General features: G+C 37.6%; 1 protein-coding gene across 50 annotated transcripts in view; it reads right to left on the bottom strand.

The window, feature by feature from the left end:
- The window catches only part of LOC131429915 (zinc finger protein 271-like), a 44,477-nt gene that overhangs the window by 10,904 nt on the left and 14,715 nt on the right, over positions 1-18,858 (bottom strand). For 8 of the 50 annotated variants that reach the window (XM_058594371.1, XM_058594370.1, XM_058594393.1 and 5 more), the window contains 16 exons: positions 18,379-18,462; positions 17,644-17,727; positions 17,049-17,132; positions 16,424-16,507; positions 15,863-15,946; positions 15,472-15,555; positions 14,834-14,917; positions 13,890-13,973; positions 13,335-13,418; positions 12,961-13,044; positions 12,424-12,507; positions 11,773-11,856; positions 5,138-5,221; positions 4,706-4,789; positions 3,608-3,775; positions 800-1,149 (listed from right to left, as the gene is read on the bottom strand). In XM_058594371.1, coding sequence (XP_058450354.1) covers positions 800-1,149; positions 3,608-3,775; positions 4,706-4,789; positions 5,138-5,221; positions 11,773-11,856; positions 12,424-12,507; positions 12,961-13,044; positions 13,335-13,418; positions 13,890-13,973; positions 14,834-14,917; positions 15,472-15,555; positions 15,863-15,946; positions 16,424-16,507; positions 17,049-17,132; positions 17,644-17,727; positions 18,379-18,462 — 1,694 coding nt within the window. The remainder of the gene's footprint in view (positions 1-799; positions 1,150-3,607; positions 3,776-4,705; positions 4,790-5,137; positions 5,222-11,772; positions 11,857-12,423; positions 12,508-12,960; positions 13,045-13,334; positions 13,419-13,889; positions 13,974-14,833; positions 14,918-15,471; positions 15,556-15,862; positions 15,947-16,423; positions 16,508-17,048; positions 17,133-17,643; positions 17,728-18,378; positions 18,463-18,858) is intronic. The other 42 variants (XM_058594379.1, XM_058594405.1, XM_058594414.1 and 39 more) reach the window with 37 other exon arrangements.

The following is an 18,858-nucleotide window of genomic DNA, read 5'->3' as shown; positions in this document are numbered from 1 at the left end:
TAATGGAGGAACAACGAGAGAAAGAGAAACGATCATTTAGTTCTTGGGGGGATTTCTTTGTAACTTCATACTGTTGCCACAGGCTACCGGTACAGCACCGCTGGACCGAGCGTTACAATAAAGTAGAAAAAATATCATCCATCTTTTTTTTCGATTCACATTCAACCGAACCAATGGTCATTGGACTTCATATCAATATATATGATATTAGGGAAGCACACTAGCATAAGCAATATGTTAATACGAGGATAAAATCTTCCAAAACCTCTCACTCTATACTAGTGTCATGCGATGTTAGTACATAATTTATAGGCAGAAAATCACATGCGTTTCCTATCTTCGGTGCTACTTGTCATCGTTAACTTTTTCTAAACATACTTGAACATTATCTATCGTTTCGAAAAAGCAGAGCCACTTTCTATTATATTCGCGAAGCAAAACACTTCCGTTTAGTAATCACGTTTCTTGAATTCCGAATCTACTAAATTTGTTTTGTTTCTGCTTGAGTCTTTGCATGCACCCTAATTCAGTCAAACCTTCTAGACGACAGATTCCGAATTCTTCAACCTCTACACCACGCTGACAATCTGACGGTTATCGCGCGCCGGTTTTGGAAGATCGATCCGATGTTAAAAATTTAATTGTTTTTCTACTTCATTGCAACATATGGTTAAACTAAAATAATAACAACTAATCAAACTAATGCGTTAGAAATTAACTCTAACTCTAAACGTTAGCATATCACACGGCGTTAACGAAAACAAGAAAAATAATAGTGAATAAAAAAAGATACACTCACAGTACTCACCGGTGGACTTCGGTTCCACCTTAATGTGCGGCAACTTGGGCAGCACCGGTATAACCGCGTCCGGGTGGGTTTTCTTCATGTGCCGCAGCATGTTGCCCCGCTCAACGTACGACTTGCTGCACTGCGGACAGTGATGATTCTTCTCCCCGGTATGAGATCGCTGATGGGACACCAGGTGACCCTTGCAGATGAAGTCCTTCGGACACATGTCGCAACGGAACGGCCGCTCCATCGGTTGTCCCTTGGTATGGCTGCGCGCGTGGAACAGCAGGTTGCCCTTGAGCGGGAACGACTTGCCGCACTCATCGCACTGGAACGGACGCTCGCCGGTGTGTGACCGACTGCCGGTGTCAGGGTGCACAAGATGAGCGGGAACGATAAAAGAAATACAGAATGCGTTAGAAATTGTTTAAATTCATTCAACGTTATATATTTATTCCTAATCAAATCAATGCGTTGCCGACATCACATTCAAGTCTATTTTTATGCGGGGTTACGTACCGCATAAAAAACACTAACTTCTAAAAGTCGAATGAACTTTTCAAAGTTAGTGTTGTTTCAAAGCCATTACCACTCGGCTCAGCTTGTCAAAATCGCAAAATGTCTATGAGTACGTGCAAAAAAATACGCACTTGATTTTCTCGGAGATGTCTGAACCGATTTTCACAATCTTTGATTCATATGAAAGACCATACTTTACAATAGGTTCCGGAATTACAAGGTGATATGTGCAAAAAAATTAAGCACTCCGTTTCCTTTCTTGTAGATGGCTGAACCGATTTATACAAACAATACTAACTGTTGTTTGGATACTACTTCCGGTTCCAAAATTACATGATAATGAGTACAAACATATTCATTTCAAGAGCTTGTTTCTATACATAACAAGGTGAAAACGAAAAAAATGTGTACGTTTTGTTAGTTATCGATAATTAGTTCCCGGTCACGAAAGTTTCGGAAGTACTTCCGTCATTCAGAGCGACGAAGCAGAAAGGAGAAAATATCTTCTAAATTTGTCTCAAAACTGTTCCTGTTTTAAAGATATGTCAGTTGCTGGCCAAACAACTCCAGTTTCCGGTTCCGGAAGCAGCAGTTTTAAAAAGAAATAAGGACCGATGATTCCACCAGTCCATAGACCGCACCAAACAGTACAATCATCGGAATTCATCGTTAATTCTCGAACGGCGTGTGGATTATCTTTGCTCCAAATAAGGCAATTTTACTTTTTTGCGTATCCATTTAACCATAAATGCGCCTCATTACTGAAGAGAACTTTGCGCTATAAACAATTTTAATTGGAAAAAAAATCACGATTTGGAAGCGTTGTTCTGGAATTATCCTATTCGTGATGATTTTCCAAACAATACTGAGTAGTACTATCACATCACTTTACACTGTTAAAACAACTTTCAGACAATCGAGTAATCCCTATTGAAAAAAACCTCCTCCTCCTAAAAACACCCGTTACATGTTTTGTAATGTTTGTAAAAAAATTTACCGTTATATGTGTAAGATTGTAGATTTTATCCCTGCCGCAAAACGCTTTTCATTTTGTAGTGCGGTGAGCACAATATATCTCAAAAAACTAATGGATCGATTCATTCCAAATTTTCAGGTGTTGTGTCTAATAAAATTCTTTTCATACTTCCTAGTGTAATCCAGAGGTTGGGATTCTTTTCTCGAGCCAGATGGTATATAAGAGAGATGAGCAATTCGTTCGTTTCTTCTAAAGAATGAATGAGCAATAGTTCTTTTTTCGAGAACAGTAATTCATCAGTTCAAAGTCGAGGGACCTTTCTTTGCTCGCTTAACCTAACAAATCTAAGTTCCCGTTTAGTCTTTGAACAAACCAACCAACTATGAAAAGAACGAAAGAACGGCTCTGGAGAACGAGTTCTCTCAATAGAACTCTGCATCACAGAACGATTCCTTGAAATGAACTCTTTTACCCATCGCTAGTCTCTAGTCCCCTTAATTCAAATCAGACAAGAACAACAAAAAATTTTCTCTCGGCATCAATCGTTAATTGGAAAAAATTAAATTCATGTTCACACAAACAGGACCGCAGTAACCTCAGTTTTTTTCTGTTGTAGTTTCGATATTCAACCGAATCTGCAAGAATCGATAACCACACAAACCGATTCACATTGTTTTTTATCTGTTATAGCTCGTATCTAATAATATCAGTAACCAACGGAGTTCTGTTGGAGAATAATAACGTTAATTGATCGTATTTTTGGCATTATGTGTGGACAAATTTGACAGAATTTTGTTATATAAAAGAATTCAAATCGAAATTCAACAGAACTAAATTCTGAAGTTTTGTTGTTGGGAATGTTTTAATTTGCCTTCGTTACTGTTATGGCTCGGACTTAGTTTGTTAAACAGAAGAGTCAAAATGCGATGACGAAGCCTGCTGAAGAACAACCTTCATTGAGCAGATCAAAGTCAAAGTCTTACCATTACATTCCTTTTGTGGAATTTGGCCTTTTTGTTTCAACAGACTTCGCTACCGATTCTTAGTGTACAGAATCATTGCATGGCTAGTACTATGGATCCTACTGACACTAAGAATTCTTCCAGGTCGGGGCTCGTACAAACGAAAACTGACAACTTGTAAGACCAGCGTCCTATGCATTGAACCGCCAACCCGGGACATGTTAACCCTATTTCTCAACGGTCCTTGAAACCAATCTCATAGGTTCAAATCACCCGCACGGAACTAAAATTAACTACCACGGTTATACACAGATTGAAAGCCCAATAATCCCAACCCATCAGTCAATGTAGTGCAATTACCTCATATGGTTGATCAGATGCTCCTTCCGTGTGAAGGTCTTATTGCACACGTTGCAACAGTGCGGGTTGTCCCCGCTGTGCTGACGCATGTGGTTGTTGAGATGCTCCTTGCGCGTGAACGTTTTGTTGCAGTATTCGCATTTGTGCGGTGAATCACCGGTGTGTAGCCTGCGTTCGGATTATTATCGTCGTCGTAGTTGCAACGAGGGGAAGAAAGATAATAAAATTTAAAAAAAAAACGTTCAGTTATTAACTGTTACGGGGGTGTACTTATTGCTATCGCTTCGCCAGTGATGTGACATAGTTGTTCCATGATATTGCAAACGATTCGTCCCCAGGCGGGAACTTGGTTCAACTTTGCACACCACCGACGATTCGCTGACACAGGATAGAATACCAAGCAAATGGACTGTGGGGATGATAGATAAATTGATAAGTCTAGCAGGAAACGGTGGATTAAAATGACACAAGCAATGAACGAGAAACAAATTTGAGGTTTTGGAGAAGGCGATGGTCGTTCGATTAATTCGATTGCCTGCTGTGAAAAGGTTGACACAAATCATGAAAAACAGAGACATGTGAAGGAACAAAATGGTTGCGTTTTTTTTTTGAATTATTATAACGTAATGAATGTGATTCTTGCTAACAAGTACAATCGATTTTCTCGTGAATTGGTTGTTAAACAATGATTGAAACGAAACACATTTAAACACAATGAAACGAGGCAGGCACGCCAAGTTTGGTGAAAATTTCGTTTGGAAAAATACGCACATTTTTTTTTCTTCTCTGCAATTTGGCACGACTCAAGCGTTATGCTGAACTAGCGATTTACTACGCTCACAATCAGTGCAGTTATTTTTTTTTTTGAGTTAATGGGAGGAAAAAAATCGATTGCACATAACGGAAAATGCTGCGCATTCCAGCAAAGCAAAATGTTTCACCAACTTCAGAGTGAAGAACAGTAAACTCTAATAGAACTAAGTATTGCTTCAAGTTGTATTAATCAATGAAGTGACGAGTGGCAAGTGAGACAAACTGATTATTAGAAGGTGTGTACGAACGGAATGTGAACGAATAAAATTTACGAACGGCCCTCACCTGACATGATTCTTGAGGTGTTCTTTTCTGGTGAATGACTTGTTACAGTACTCACACCGATAAGGAGACTCTCCGGTATGCAATCTGTAGGGTAAGAGTGATAAATAACGAACAGAACAATGACTTATCTGTCGTCCTAATCTATAGCCACTATTCATTTGCATTTCTAACAAATTGCCAAACTGACTGGCTAGCAAGTGAACGAAGAAGTGTAATTTCTAAATTTGCTTAACAAACAAAACAACCTTCACTTTTACCTAGAACCGCAAATTTGCCTCTAATTTGCTTGTGACGCGCTCTCGTTCTATACTATTAGAACCAACAAGAGGAAGTAGAAGCTCTAATTCGAGTGGGATTAAATTCTGACAACTAAACTATAAACGTAGAACTAAAGGAAGAAAGAAAATCATAAGAAATTTCGTTTTCCCTCACCTGATGTGATTGGTTAAATGCTCTTTTCGGGTGAATTTCTTCCCGCAATATGTGCACTGATAGGGAGTTTCTCCGGTGTGCAATCTGGATAGAGATTTTAGATTTTTTTGGTCCGAGAGTGTGGTTGCGGTTCGAGAGGGGAGAGAAAACGAGAGAAAAAACAGTTGAAAAATAAAACGTAAAAATTTCGTGTACGATAGATTAATTGAACTGACAAATGAATGGAGGAGTAAGTCGCTGCCTAAGGAAGTAATACAATACACAACGGATAAGGATGGTGAAGGAGGTGATTGGACTGGGTACATGACATAGTAACGGAAAGTGTACAAGGTTCGACAAAAATACACATCGGTAGGATTTCAAGAATCGGCTGTAGGCTAATCTATGGTGAAACTGTTAGCAGTGTTTTAAACTACGAACGTTTGGTTATTTCGTTATCGAAGGATTTTTTTATACAGTGCTCAAGGTTAAATTAGATTCGATAGAGGTCTAAGTTTTGGGTATCCAATATCAACGAAGTTTATGGTTTTCTTGTTTATTACAACTTAGATCACTCGCAAACCTTTTTATTTTGAAAGTTTTCCACATAACATGGGAATCAAAATTCTTAAAATTGCAAAATCGCTATCCAATCTTTAACATAACTCTTGTGATTATTGAGTCGATGAAAAGTAAAGTGATTTCTTTCTACACAAAGTAGAATATTTTATCAGATATGTGTAGCAAAATGGCGAAGAGTTTGTACTTTACATCTGCTTCGTGATTCAAGTTGAAATATGAAGTTACACTAGTTGTTCAATTAGAGGCTGCTACGCACTAACGAATCGAAGATGAAACTTACAGAATCAATTGAAATCGATTTTCTACCCTAAGCTCCGAAAAAAACATCTGATGAAACCATAGGAAACGGTACACTCGAAGCGTTTTGATTTGAAGCTTGACCGATTGCACTCCAACAAAAAATGACATACATGTAAACACAGTGTGATCAGCCACTAGGTGGTGCTTGAAACGCATCTGTATTTATTTTGACATATGTGTCAAAGTTCGCAACGCATCGCTCAGCCTGTCGCGTTTAATCTGGCTTTGTCCTAGTTCGTGAGTAATTTATGGGAATTTGAATTTCAACTAACTTTGAAGTAATTTTCAAATAAAATGCTTACTTAGCAAGTTCAACTTTTTACCTGTATTCAACAAAAACTGACCAAGCAAAAAGACTCGGTAATGGTTAGTGGAGTGTTCTCTTGCGAATTGTGAAAAAAACCCTAATAAATTTTATGAAGATAGCTTGTTTCGGTCCAGTTTGCAACCAAGAATTGAGTGCTTACATTACATGTATAACTCGAAAAGAGCAGTTTTGATTGGTGGTTAGCGATATTTTGAAGATCAGCTAAAATTAGCTAAAGGATCAAGGACTAGAACAACTGATAATGAAAATATCTTGTTTCTGAGTAAATTTGTTACAACTGTATCACCAATCAGAATGTGAAAAATAGAAGAATTGGGATGCTTTTCTAACCACAATAGAAGAGAAGCATGCTATTACTCATGAACTTTTAACTATCAAGTGAAATTTTTATTTCGATTATAGCCATTCGCCTCTCAGGTCAGAAAATTGTCTGACGCGAAAGACATTGGCTTACCCATCACGCTATAACCGATCCCGATTTTAGTTACATGACTCTCAGTGCGTCTTCAAATAAAACTACTAATAAAAGTAACACATTTATGAAATCTACATATTTCCAATCAATGCAACAAACATAGCTTGAGGAAGGAAGGAATTTCACATTTTCAAACGTATGCACCATTTTACCGCATAAGTTTTTTGTCAAACACTATGAAAAAATGATTATTGCTTTGTTTTTCAATCTTCTGTTGGTTGTTTTGACGGATCCCTGCAGCATTTTAGCTCATAATAATTATAGTGAACTGAGATTCAGAGATCTATTAAAGTTGCAAAAACAGTTCGTTACCACTTCAACATTCAAAACTAAAATTTTCTAGTCATTTTGGAAATGTTTAATTTTTCCATGCTCTTAGAAAAAATGTGGCTTACACTTGACGTAAATTCAAGCGTGTCGTAATGATGATGACGTAATATTACATCCATTAACATGTAAAAAAAAGCACAAAAACGGCTCCTAGTCAAACCCCTCAATAACCAAAATCTGTGATAGGCCAGTTTAGTCACCTATTCGTTATCTTCGAGATGTCAGGATGGACATTGCGCTTGGGCACTATATAAAATATAGTTAACTTTACGTTAACTCTACGTCTGCTTAGCGGTTCGAATTGTACTGTTCAAGTTTGCACAAAGCAGTTCAATTTGAACAGCTCTGCATTGACGATTCGAAGACGAAACGTAAAGAATAGTGATGTAAAAATAAAGTTTGTGTCTGTTTCGATATTAATTCCAACTGTGAGATTGATGATATGTTTCATATTTTACATGCTTCGAATCGTAAATTTAAGTGCACTGCGACACTCCTTTCATGTGCATCTATAGAAACGTAAATTTAGAAGATTTTTTCTTAGTGTGCAGTTGAAAAAATTGACACTACATTTCAAAGGGGAAACAGATTTCATAGCCTACTATAAATGTATCAGAATCGAACAGAACAATAATAACAATTGATTAGAAAATGTTTAAAATCTTGCAGAAATTTACAATCGAATTTGATTACAGTTCAGACATGAAAGAGCTGGTTTTGCAAAACATATCACTTGAGCCATTGAGTTTAAATCGGTCCATAATTACGATTTCTGACGTGATAGAGACGACCGCTGGCAGAAACTTTGGCCATTCAACAAATTCTGTCTGGCGTTATTTGCTCTTCTGATCACACCAAAAAAAATAAAACTTAGATTTTCAAACAGACACTAACGGATCATACAAAAACAATGCGTTATTATCATTAGATCCGGGGTACGACTATCTGAACCGTATTATGATTTCTGCAATTGAACTACTGAATGAAATTGCTGTTGAATACAGTTTTGTATGTGATGTTCTCTCGCATGTCAAAATTTTGCGGAAATTCAATAGCGCCAATTCGCTGATAATAACTAAAATCAATTTCAAGCTTAAGTCTTAAGGTTTCACTTAGGCATACATTTAAGCTAGTGAAATTACTGTAAAGATGTTTCTTGATGTTCTGAGTACCTAGCTTAAAGTTTGTATTTCGTATTCCGCAATCGAAAATTACAAAAAATATTTAGTTGGGTTAATGCCGAAGTTTATTCTGTACCAAATGTGACAAGTGATAACTATCTTGTCGCTCTCTTCCTCTGCAAACCAACGAGCTGAGCGCCAACATGTACTAACGATTGTGTTACTCAAATAGTTGCTGGAAAGCATATAAATGACTATGTTCGTGGATCCGTGTTTTTATATCACATCACAAAGCAACGGAATTTTAAAGGCCAATGTTACTCTGCTCAATTTGCTCCAAAACATCGTATTCTAATACGATGATGAATTCTTTGATCAACGAATCTTTTATTGAATATGTAGCTCGGTAAATCCTTTCAATGGATGGTGTAAAAATAAATTAACCACGTTGGTGCAGATAGCAAAATATTATTTTTCTTGTTACAATTCCCTATAAAGCTTACGTTTGACCTATTCGTATGTCAGGAAAACTTGGTCATCTTGGATACGAGTCAAACTTTACACCAGTGTTTACTAAAATGGATTTTTCAGGAACCAAAAAAAAACCTTTTCTGTAAGTATAATGTTTGATAAGGCGTAAGCATTTAACGCAGGCAATTTCGAAAAAAAAGAGAATTCAGCCTGGGTTGTCTTACCTTATGAGAAAAGTCACTGGTGACATAAGCCACAACATTTTCTATCTAAAATGTTCGTATTCACAACCAATTCATAATTAACGAGATCTTTGTGTTTTTGTTATTCATATAAACGAGATCTTTGTTTTTTTGTTATTCATATAACATCCAGTCATTAGTCGACATCTCGTAGTTGAACAATAAATTATAATTTCGTGTCCAATTTGTATGGCTCACACAGCCATACTAATTTTGATCTAAATTTATAATTAATATGAAATTTATAATTAATATGAAATGTCCCTGATCTGACAAAGAAGACAATACTTTTTTCCTAATCTAGAGTGTTGAAGCATTTCTACGCCACTTTCACACCATGATTTCATTATCCTAAAAAAACGCTTCAGCGACGACCCCAACATTCGAAGGAAATCTCTTTCCAACCAGTCTCTTTTTTAAATCTGAGTGCATAAATTAGTCACTAGGAGCAAAATCTGGCGGATATGGTGGATGCGGTAGCGATTAGAATTTGAATTCATGGAATTTAGCCATCGTAACGATCGATAGGATGCTTATATTCCCGTATATTTATCTCGGTTAGGTTTTCTGTGACCCCCGACAAGATATTTGAAAAATGCTTTTTGGTGCAATGTTTTTTTTGCAGTGTATGTTCTTCTGGTTAGTGGAAGAAACATACAGTTTCCTGGTACTGAAGATGAATAGATTTTTATTTTGAATTCGAGGTAGTAGTGGTCATAGTGACCAAGTTTTACGTTAGTCGAATTGAAAATGTGTATATTGAAGGAGTTCGAAAAATAAGCGTGTTTTTCGACCGTGCATTAATGAACAAATTTCTAATAAACCAATTACAATGACATTTTATTTCGATTATAGAGGTTTCAGCTTTATGCTCGTTCACCTCTCTAGGTCAGGGAATACAATTTCATTTCAGTTCAATAGTGTTAAACTTTGGTCCGAAGTTTCAAACTTCAAACAATCGGTTTGACAGCAGTTACGAAATGGAAACAACATTAGAAACATTGTTTATCATTTTGGGGCTTTGGTTTAACTGTAAGTTGAAGCAACGATTCTGAGAACACTTCTCTTTTAGTGCAATCGCAAGAAAAATGGCTCTTTTGTCGTATCACGAACACATAAAACCGAAGCTGTATTATTCAGAGTGCTGTAAATTGAAAGACTCTAGTGCTAAAAATGTGACAAAAACTTTTTTCTCGCACACTAATATTAGCACAAAATACCACCTGCCGTTCACATCGGAGATGCCAGATCAAGTTTGCCGACAGGTTTAGAAAAATTTTTGCAATGAAACTGCTTCAATGACAGTAGAAAACAGTCAGTTCATAGCGAGCAAGAGTGAATGTCAATTCATGAAAAGTATTTCAAATTCAAAAATGTTCATTTAACCACAGATAACAGATATACAGGTTCACATATGAACTGTGTGTAAATATTGCTCAATCAGCGCAGATGTCACCACGATCGACACGAGGTGCCATCATAATTCGGGTGCCGCTTTCACATGAGCCACAATTTTGGGTACAACATTCACTTCACGCTAGATTTTGTTTCGCTGTTGGTTAAAATGGCAAGTTTATTTTTGTTTTATTCCGATCAAATTCTCGTGTGATTTATGCGACATGGAAATAAATTTGTCTCTAACCCTTAGGGAAATCGTGTGATAAGTGTTTAATTTGTTATAGTTGAAATATTTAAAAACATGCAGGTGGATTTTGTTATCGTTCCGGAACATAGTGGAACATTTTGAAAGATCGCGGCGAATAGTCGAGTAGGTGGCAGTAGTGTTTCCAACGTATAGCAAATTTGAAATTTAAACAGGATTCTGAAAAAATTTTGTTGCAGTCTGTATATCTGTTATCTGTGATTTAACATTTGAACGACTGAATTAAATAGTCGGAAAAGTGTAACTTTGTTTGGAAAACTCGTTAAAAAAACGGTATTTTAAAATATTTCAAATTTTGCATTCAAAGTTTAGCGGCAGGCGACAAAAACTTTTAATACAAAAACCGGATGAAAACCTTTGTTTTGGAAGAACCGGTTTTTGCATTCAACATTTTTTCGTCCGGTTCTAGCAAATTTTTGCTTTCAATCATTCATTTGATAAGTGAAACCTTAGTAAAGTTGCGGGTAAATAAATATAGGCAGCGTTTATTAGAAATCTGCTAGTTTAAAGATTAATCTGCACACGTTTTCATATACTGAGCTTATTTATATGTGTGCACTGAGGGAAACGGACTGAGCAAAAAAAATCTAATCAAGTATAAATGGCGCAGTAAATACTATCTGTTCTTTTAACTGTACGATAGGGATGGCTCGCTACGAGGTTTCTTCCGTAATACCATTTGGTTTTTCAATGTAAACCTTACTTTTATATACTTTCACTGTAAAGTATTTCACAAAGTTAAGATCCAATCGAAATGACTTATTTCACATTCGAAAAAAAAAAACGTTTACTGGAAAGAAATAATCAAGTAATTCACTGACGGCGATATTGGAAACCCATTTACTAGAAAACCGACACACACGAGAGAAGAAATAAGCAATAAATATTACAAACCAAAGCGTTAAATCAACTATATAATAAACAAACTAGATAATAACTAAAACCTAACCAAAACAGGAAACAAGTCTAACGATTATGAAACAAAAGTCTGTTTGAAAGAGGGAAACAGGGATAGGACAAAACTAATACATTGGCATTGTTTCATTGCTTTGGGTGTTTAATTTCGGTTTGTTTATCTTTTGTGTGCTTTTTTTTTAATTTGTTTGGGGTTAGTGCTCTTTTGACACAAATCAACACCTCTCACCTGACATGGTTCGTTAAATGCTCTTTTCGCATAAATTTCTTCTCGCAATAGGTGCAATGATAAGGAGTCTCTCCAGTGTGCAATCTGTGATAAGAGGGAAGATACATACATATTTATATAGATAGAGAGATGCGGTTTCGGTTTGTTGGTGTTTTGATTTTTTTTCAAGGGTGCTCGTCTAACAGAATCCTTCGATTGCTATATGGTCTGGACAGGGAGGACACGGCAGCGGTTGGATCCCGCAGTTAGTTCGTGTTTGATCCGGTCGGTCCTTACGCGCTGACCATGTTACTTCCCTGTCCGTTAAAGGAATTTTGTATCTACTTTGGCTAGGCTGGCAAGATGGGGGGAGGAGTTGTGTGTTTGTGGTGGAATAGGAAATTGTACTAATATTTTGTATTGAACCCGGCTTTTTGATAATTATTGCTTGATAATTTAGAATGATTCCATATGAAATCTTTTCGGTTTGCTATCGCTCGAGTGCATTTTGAACGCGGAACATTGCCGGTGTAAACAACTTGGTTGGTACTCTTACTGGCTGTAACTGAATTGGACTTAATCGCAGATGGACAGAGAGAAAACAAATGAGGGCTTGTTCGCTTCGTAGGTCCTTACAAACTAAAGAATGCAATAACAACACATCATCCTCACCTGGTGTGATTGGTCAAGTGCTCTTTTCTCGTAAACTTCTTCTGGCAATACGAGCACTGATAAGGTGTCTCGCCCGTGTGTAATCTGAATAGAAGGCGGAGAAATGCAAGCATACAGAGAGACACAACATTTTAGAAGGACAATCATTGCTTGGTATATTGCGTGTACCGACACTAAACGTATAAGAAATGTGTTTTTCGATATTGGAGGAAAGCTTTAGCAAAAAATAAGTCCCCGGACTAATCGAGATCCAGTGCAGAGATATGGTTCGATCGTAGTTTTTGCGAGTATTGGAAGGAAAATCCTATCCGATTTTGCGAAACGTTTTTGTTAGTGAACAATCATACTTTCGATCCCCGCGCGCGGTGAGGACAACCACGAGAGAAAAAAAAACGGCCGGGGTCTTATTTCTCACCAAGCTCTTCGACCATCGATTTGGGCGCTAATCTTCTGGTGGGTGTCGTTCTTTTTTTTTGTTTTTAATTTTAATTGTAGGGCGGAGGGGTGAGTGGATGTTTGAATGAAAACGATTCTCACCTGACATGGTTCGTTAAGTGTTCTTTTCTCGTGAACTTCTTTTGGCAATAATTACACTGGTAAGGAGTTTCCCCGGTGTGCAACCTACGGCAGTGAGCGCGTTTGGTATGGAAAAAAAATTGCACTGTATTAGCATTCAACAAAATTTGGTGGGAATAAAAATCAACATCAACAGATCGTCTGATGCAAATGACACAGATAGAATGGTGAAGAGATATAATACGGTTTTTCGACTAGCATCGGACACCTAGACGGGGACCGACACTAGCGGCAGCAAAGGGGAAATAAACAAACACACATATTTGAAAGAGAAGTAAAATGAGGAAATTGACAGTGATGCCAACATCTTAGAAAAAAACATAGCAATCTCTCACCTGAGGTGGTTTGTGAGATGTTCTTTTCGAGTGAACTTCTTCGAACAGTACGTGCATTGGTAGGGAGTTTCGCCAGTGTGTAATCTAGTTTCAAAGATAATATTATCGGAAGATTAGATTCGTCTTACTGGACACAGTTTTCGTGTTCTGATGGAGGAAACGTGAGGAAACTTCTTTCTTGATTTTTTTTTAATTTTTGTCATTTTGGTTGTTGTTGAATTTCTTCTAAAGGAAGGATGATCAGTATATGAAAGGTGGTGATGGTGATGAAGTTAATGCCTTGCTTTAGTTGCTTTAGAGGAAATGAGCTCGGAGGCTTGGTGCGGTTTGGTGCAACCAGCCACCGACATGATGTTTGTGAAAGAAACACGTTTTTTTTTGTACTGGTCAATCCGTTTCGGCTCAACGGTACTAACTAATCGGGTTAAACAATGGAAGTGATCTAACATCATTCGAACAAAGTGAGTATCGGTCCCTGGGCGGGGAAGCGGGAAGTTAGGGGGAGGTTTCGTGTGCCGGAACTACTTACGACGTACAGGAAAAAAAAGTTCTCACCTGAGATGGTTTGTGAGATGTTCTTTGCGAGCAAACTTCTTCGAACAGTAAGTGCAATGGTAGGGAGTTTCGCCAGTGTGTAATCTAGTTGCGAAGATAATTTGTGTTGGAAGAAGAGATTAGAATTCGAACTTGGTAGTCAGTTTTTGTTTGGTTTCTTTGTTTCGAGCATGTATGGGACAGAATGTTAGTAGGACTAGGACGATGTGTTTGTGTGTGGTAGTAAAATGATGAAATGGTATCAAACCGACCTACACGAATAAAAACATATTGTTACGATGGCTACCGGGTGTCTCCACTGAACCGTGAGAAAGGATTGCTCATTTGTTGAAGAATCATAGACCGTTTTTTTTTTGGTGAATGTGAAAAACCAACTCAAATGCAAAACTACTCCAAGTAATAAGTTCAATGAAGACACTCGGCTCATCGTTCCACTTGATGTTTTACCCGAAATTTGGTTCACCCGAAATAACAAATTTCCTACAGTAATCAGTTTAACTACAAAACTTTATACAACTACTCCCAATTTACTTGAAAACTTCGCTACCGGAACGATATTACAGTTATTTACAGTACACTAGAGTTCATATACAACAACAACAGCAACAAAACCTTAGAACAGTAACCAATTTCTCCTATAAACCAAACTCTATAATGCATGTCGACCAGATTCCATATGTAATCAAATATGAATTCCAATAGTTTTTAGCTTTTGTTTTCAGAAATTCTGCTGAGAGGCAACCAGCTTCTCAAAGGCCGGATTTAAGGATTCTCTTACATTCGTAACCATAAACAAACAAAAATGGTATAAAAATTGAATTTCGAAAGCAATTTCAAACTAGTAGATCGTGATCGTGAAAAAAAATGACTGAATGAAAACGTGGTGAGCGGGAATCCGGGAGCAGGTTAAGAGATAGCGAATGTGATTGGGAAGTGAGTCTCACCTGGTGTGATTTGTTAAATGCTCTTTTCGCGTAAACTTCTTCTGGCAGTACGTACATTGATAGGGAGTTTCTCCAGTATGTAATCTGTCACAATATACATTTAGAAAGAGATATTGGGAAACAAAACAAAAAAAAACACGAGAACAGGAATGGCAGATTTGGATTACGGTCGGGGAAGATATGATATTAGATTCGCGAGAATAAAATGGACTTTCTAGAGGGTGTGTGTGTAATGATATTTATAGAAATAAAACCAAACAAAAAAAAAGTTGTTCCAAGACCTAGGTCGAAGATCAAAACGGTAGCGGATTCTACTGGTACTAATTTGCTACTATTGCTACAAGTTCAATCAAAGCTAACAATTTTTTTTTCAGTAATCCATCGTCCAGTCAAAATAGTCCCCGAGAGGTAGTAATTTTGCGAAAATTTTCAGTTATTTGTCACTGTAAGGTCAAAACCAATTCTTACTCGTTACAAGGGGGTTGGAAATTATCATTTATCCTCTATGGTTGGAATTATAGGGAACAACTTTCCGAAAGGGTTTTTGGTTGGTGATCACCAAGATGGACGTTCTATTTGGCGCATGTGTATGAGGCTGGATGGGTGGTGGGACGAAAGCGTTGGTTTTGGAACCTCACCTGACATGGTTTTTCAAATGTTCTTTTCGCATAAATTTCTTCTCACAATAGGTGCAATGATAGGGGGTCTCTCCAGTGTGCAATCTGTTGAGTAAGAAAGGAACCTTTCTTGATACAGACCCCATACCAAACCGATATCTAATAGCTGACGGGAAAGTATTTAGCAAAGGATACCCAACGGCCCGGGATATAAAGTTTTTAGTACTGGGAGAATTTTCGATCCGTTCATTTTTTTTGTGGACTGTTTCAAGGACAGTTGAAAACCAAACGAAGTGGAAAATTGTCCCAGCACTAAAAAAAACTGGGGTTAGAAAAAGGATTGATGGGATGGGCTACGAAATCAACCAGGACAGGATCTTCGGTGGCGAAGAAACTACAAAACAAAGCTCACCTTGTGTGATTGGTTAAATGCTCTTTTCGAGTGAATTTCTTCTCGCAATAAGTGCACTGATAAGGTGTTTCTCCGGTGTGCAATCTGGTGATATGAATAATAACTTACAGTAATGGGGAAGTTTCTTCTTAGAAGAAAAAAAATCTAAACTAAACAATAAATCGATACACATGTGGTGAAATGGACTTTTGGGTTCGATCTCCGGACAGTTTTCAGAGGGGGAAAAAGAGTCCATCCAGATGCCAGCTTTCTAGTTTCCGTTCAACAATTTGTACTACTACTTAACGATGGACAAACAAAACGACGCGCAACAGGTTCAGTACAAAACAATAGTACGTGTATGAAAACGATACGGATCGAAAACGGGTCGCGATCGGTAACCGAAAACTTGCACTTTGGGGGTCACTTTTTCTACCCTTGAATCTGTGGCCGCAAAAAATTCGAAACTAACGCGCGCGCCAGAAGTGCATTGCAACACATATACACGCAAAATAGAAATATATACAGTTCTCAGTTGGAATAGGAGACAATTCGTATGTGATGATGATTTTGAACGCTCACCTGACATGATTTGTTAAATGCTCTTTTCGCGTAAACTTTTTCTCGCAATAGGTACACTGATAGGGGGTCTCTCCGGTATGTAATCTGTTGGGAAGGGTTGGTTGATGAAGAATGGAAGAAAGAGAGATAGATATAGACATGGTTAATGTCCGGTCGGCAGAACGGTACGTCACCAAGATGAATGGATTGAGTAGGCAAGGGCCCGCAAAATTTCCAAGCAATTCAGACATGCAAACAGCGCGCATACCGGAGACAGATTTGGCGCAACTATTGGAAAATGTGGAGTGCAGAATACTTCCATACACGCACAAGTGACCGTTACCTTCTGAATCGATTATCTTGGTACGTCTCGGTCGGAAACGATCAGCCTTAGTAGCATAATGAATGGGGATTTGAATTTTGAACGTCTTTCTGCCATTTGATCATTGGAAAAGTCGGCGAACACAAACCCTGCATTCCAAGTATCAAATTTCACGACGGATTATCCAAAAGTCGAATGTAAGAAAATGGAATACGATCATTTATGGAGAAAAAAAAACAGAAAAAATAAATAAACAAGAAATGATTGCGGTGGTGGTGGTGGTAGTGGTGGAGGCACTGCTTTGGGAACAGATGAAGCGCTCACCTTATGTGATACGTTAAACGCTCTTTTCTGGTAAATTTCTTATCACAATATGTGCATCTATAAGGGGTCTCTCCGGTATGTATTCTGTACAGAATTGAATAGAGAGAAAGATAGAGAGGGGACAAGCATTATTGTTTAAAGCAAAACTGAAAACATTTCAAACATTCTTCACCCGGCTCGTCTTTGGTTTTTTCTTCTGTACCATCAATAATTTTGCAAGTCTATCAACATGAAACGGTTGGCTCTGCTTAGCTCTATTCATTTAGTACTATTGGCAGAATGATTGTTCACTGTACACACATTGACTCGATTTTTGGGGACCATTTACATTTCTGCACCCTTCTGATACATATCTTTCTTCAGAACAAAACAAAACGAGAAAAAAAACGGCATCCCAGGTGACTTTTTGTGCACGAAAAACCGAAAGCCAAGTCACGTATTTTTTCTCAATTATCAAAAAACACGGGTTTCAATAGCCAAAATTTGCCAATTTCTTTCTTCTGTCGTATACTTGATATATCTTCATTGGTGTATACTGTCAAAAAGGCGGGGGAAGTTCGCAAATCGAATTATGGGAAAGCAAATAAACGCTCACCTTGTGTGAATCGTTAAACGCTCTCTTCTACTGAATTTCTTCTCGCAATATGTGCACTGATAGGGAGTCTCTCCAGTGTGCAATCTGTTGAAGAAAGAGATAGAGAGAGAGACAAGATGTTGTTATGCTGGGGAGGCTTTCATTTCTTTGCTGGTTTATTCCGATATATGCTAGGGCTGCTATTTTTTTCCTTTTACTCTCTGCATTACTTTTATGTACAAATGATCTTACAGTTGTTGGTTAAACGAAACAAACGAGAAAAAAACGGAAAAGTTAAACACGGTGCCTTGCTTTCCTTAGTCATAAAACGGTTCGCATAATATTCAGCAAGTTGTAAGAAGCGATCGCATATTACTCATTCCCTAGGCGGGTTCTACCATATTTGAACTTTCCAAAATGATATTCCAGTGGACCAGTGGTATGGGGACCGAAACATTGCAAAAATTGGCTTATCTCGCATGGTTTTTGTGGTTCATCGAAATTGGAAATTTTGCTCCCCTGGAATCATTTGCAACCGATTACTTCGTGCTAACATTGTGGAAATTCAACTGTTCGGCCTGGCTTGGACTTTCGATGCTAATAGCTTTTCACATTATCCGGGAGTGGCAATAAAAAAAGCTTCGTTGTAGGCAAAATTTGACAAACTTTTGACACCACCATTCATAGTTTTCAGTATTGTTTCATATTACAATTTTTTTTTTTCTAAATCTTTCTATCAGCTAACCAACCGCTCACCTGACATGGTTCGTTAAATGCTCTTTGCGGGTAAATTTTTTCTCGCAATAGGTACAGTGATAGGGCGTCTCACCGGTGTGCAATCTGTTTGAAATATATAGAACACAGACGAGGAAGTACTGTTTTAGATATGCTGTGCTTAGGTAGGACACAACTACACCAACTTGGTATGATTTAATGCTTCGTTTATGTTTAGCGATTGAAAACAGATCACTATCGAACAAGTTTCGAGTTTAGCTAAATGATTCACTTAAATCGTATGACATTTGATTAACTTGATTGGCGAATTTGTGCTGTACCTTTGGACCAATGTAAGATTTATGTCGCGGATCGTAAAATTAAAGTCAGGTTGTTGAACCGCATGTCAAGTATTTCCTTTCCGATAACTGCGCTACCTTTAACATGACTAATATTGTCAAGAACAAAACTTATTCTGTATTTGAATAAAACAGCTCGAAGAAAGCTATTCATTCTATGACT

Source organism: Malaya genurostris, chromosome 2 (genome assembly GCF_030247185.1).
Source record: "Malaya genurostris strain Urasoe2022 chromosome 2, Malgen_1.1, whole genome shotgun sequence".
Taxonomy (NCBI): Eukaryota; Metazoa; Arthropoda; class Insecta; order Diptera; family Culicidae; genus Malaya; species Malaya genurostris.
The sequence above is the reverse complement of the archived record's forward strand: the minus strand, read 5'-3'. Positions and strand labels throughout refer to the sequence as shown.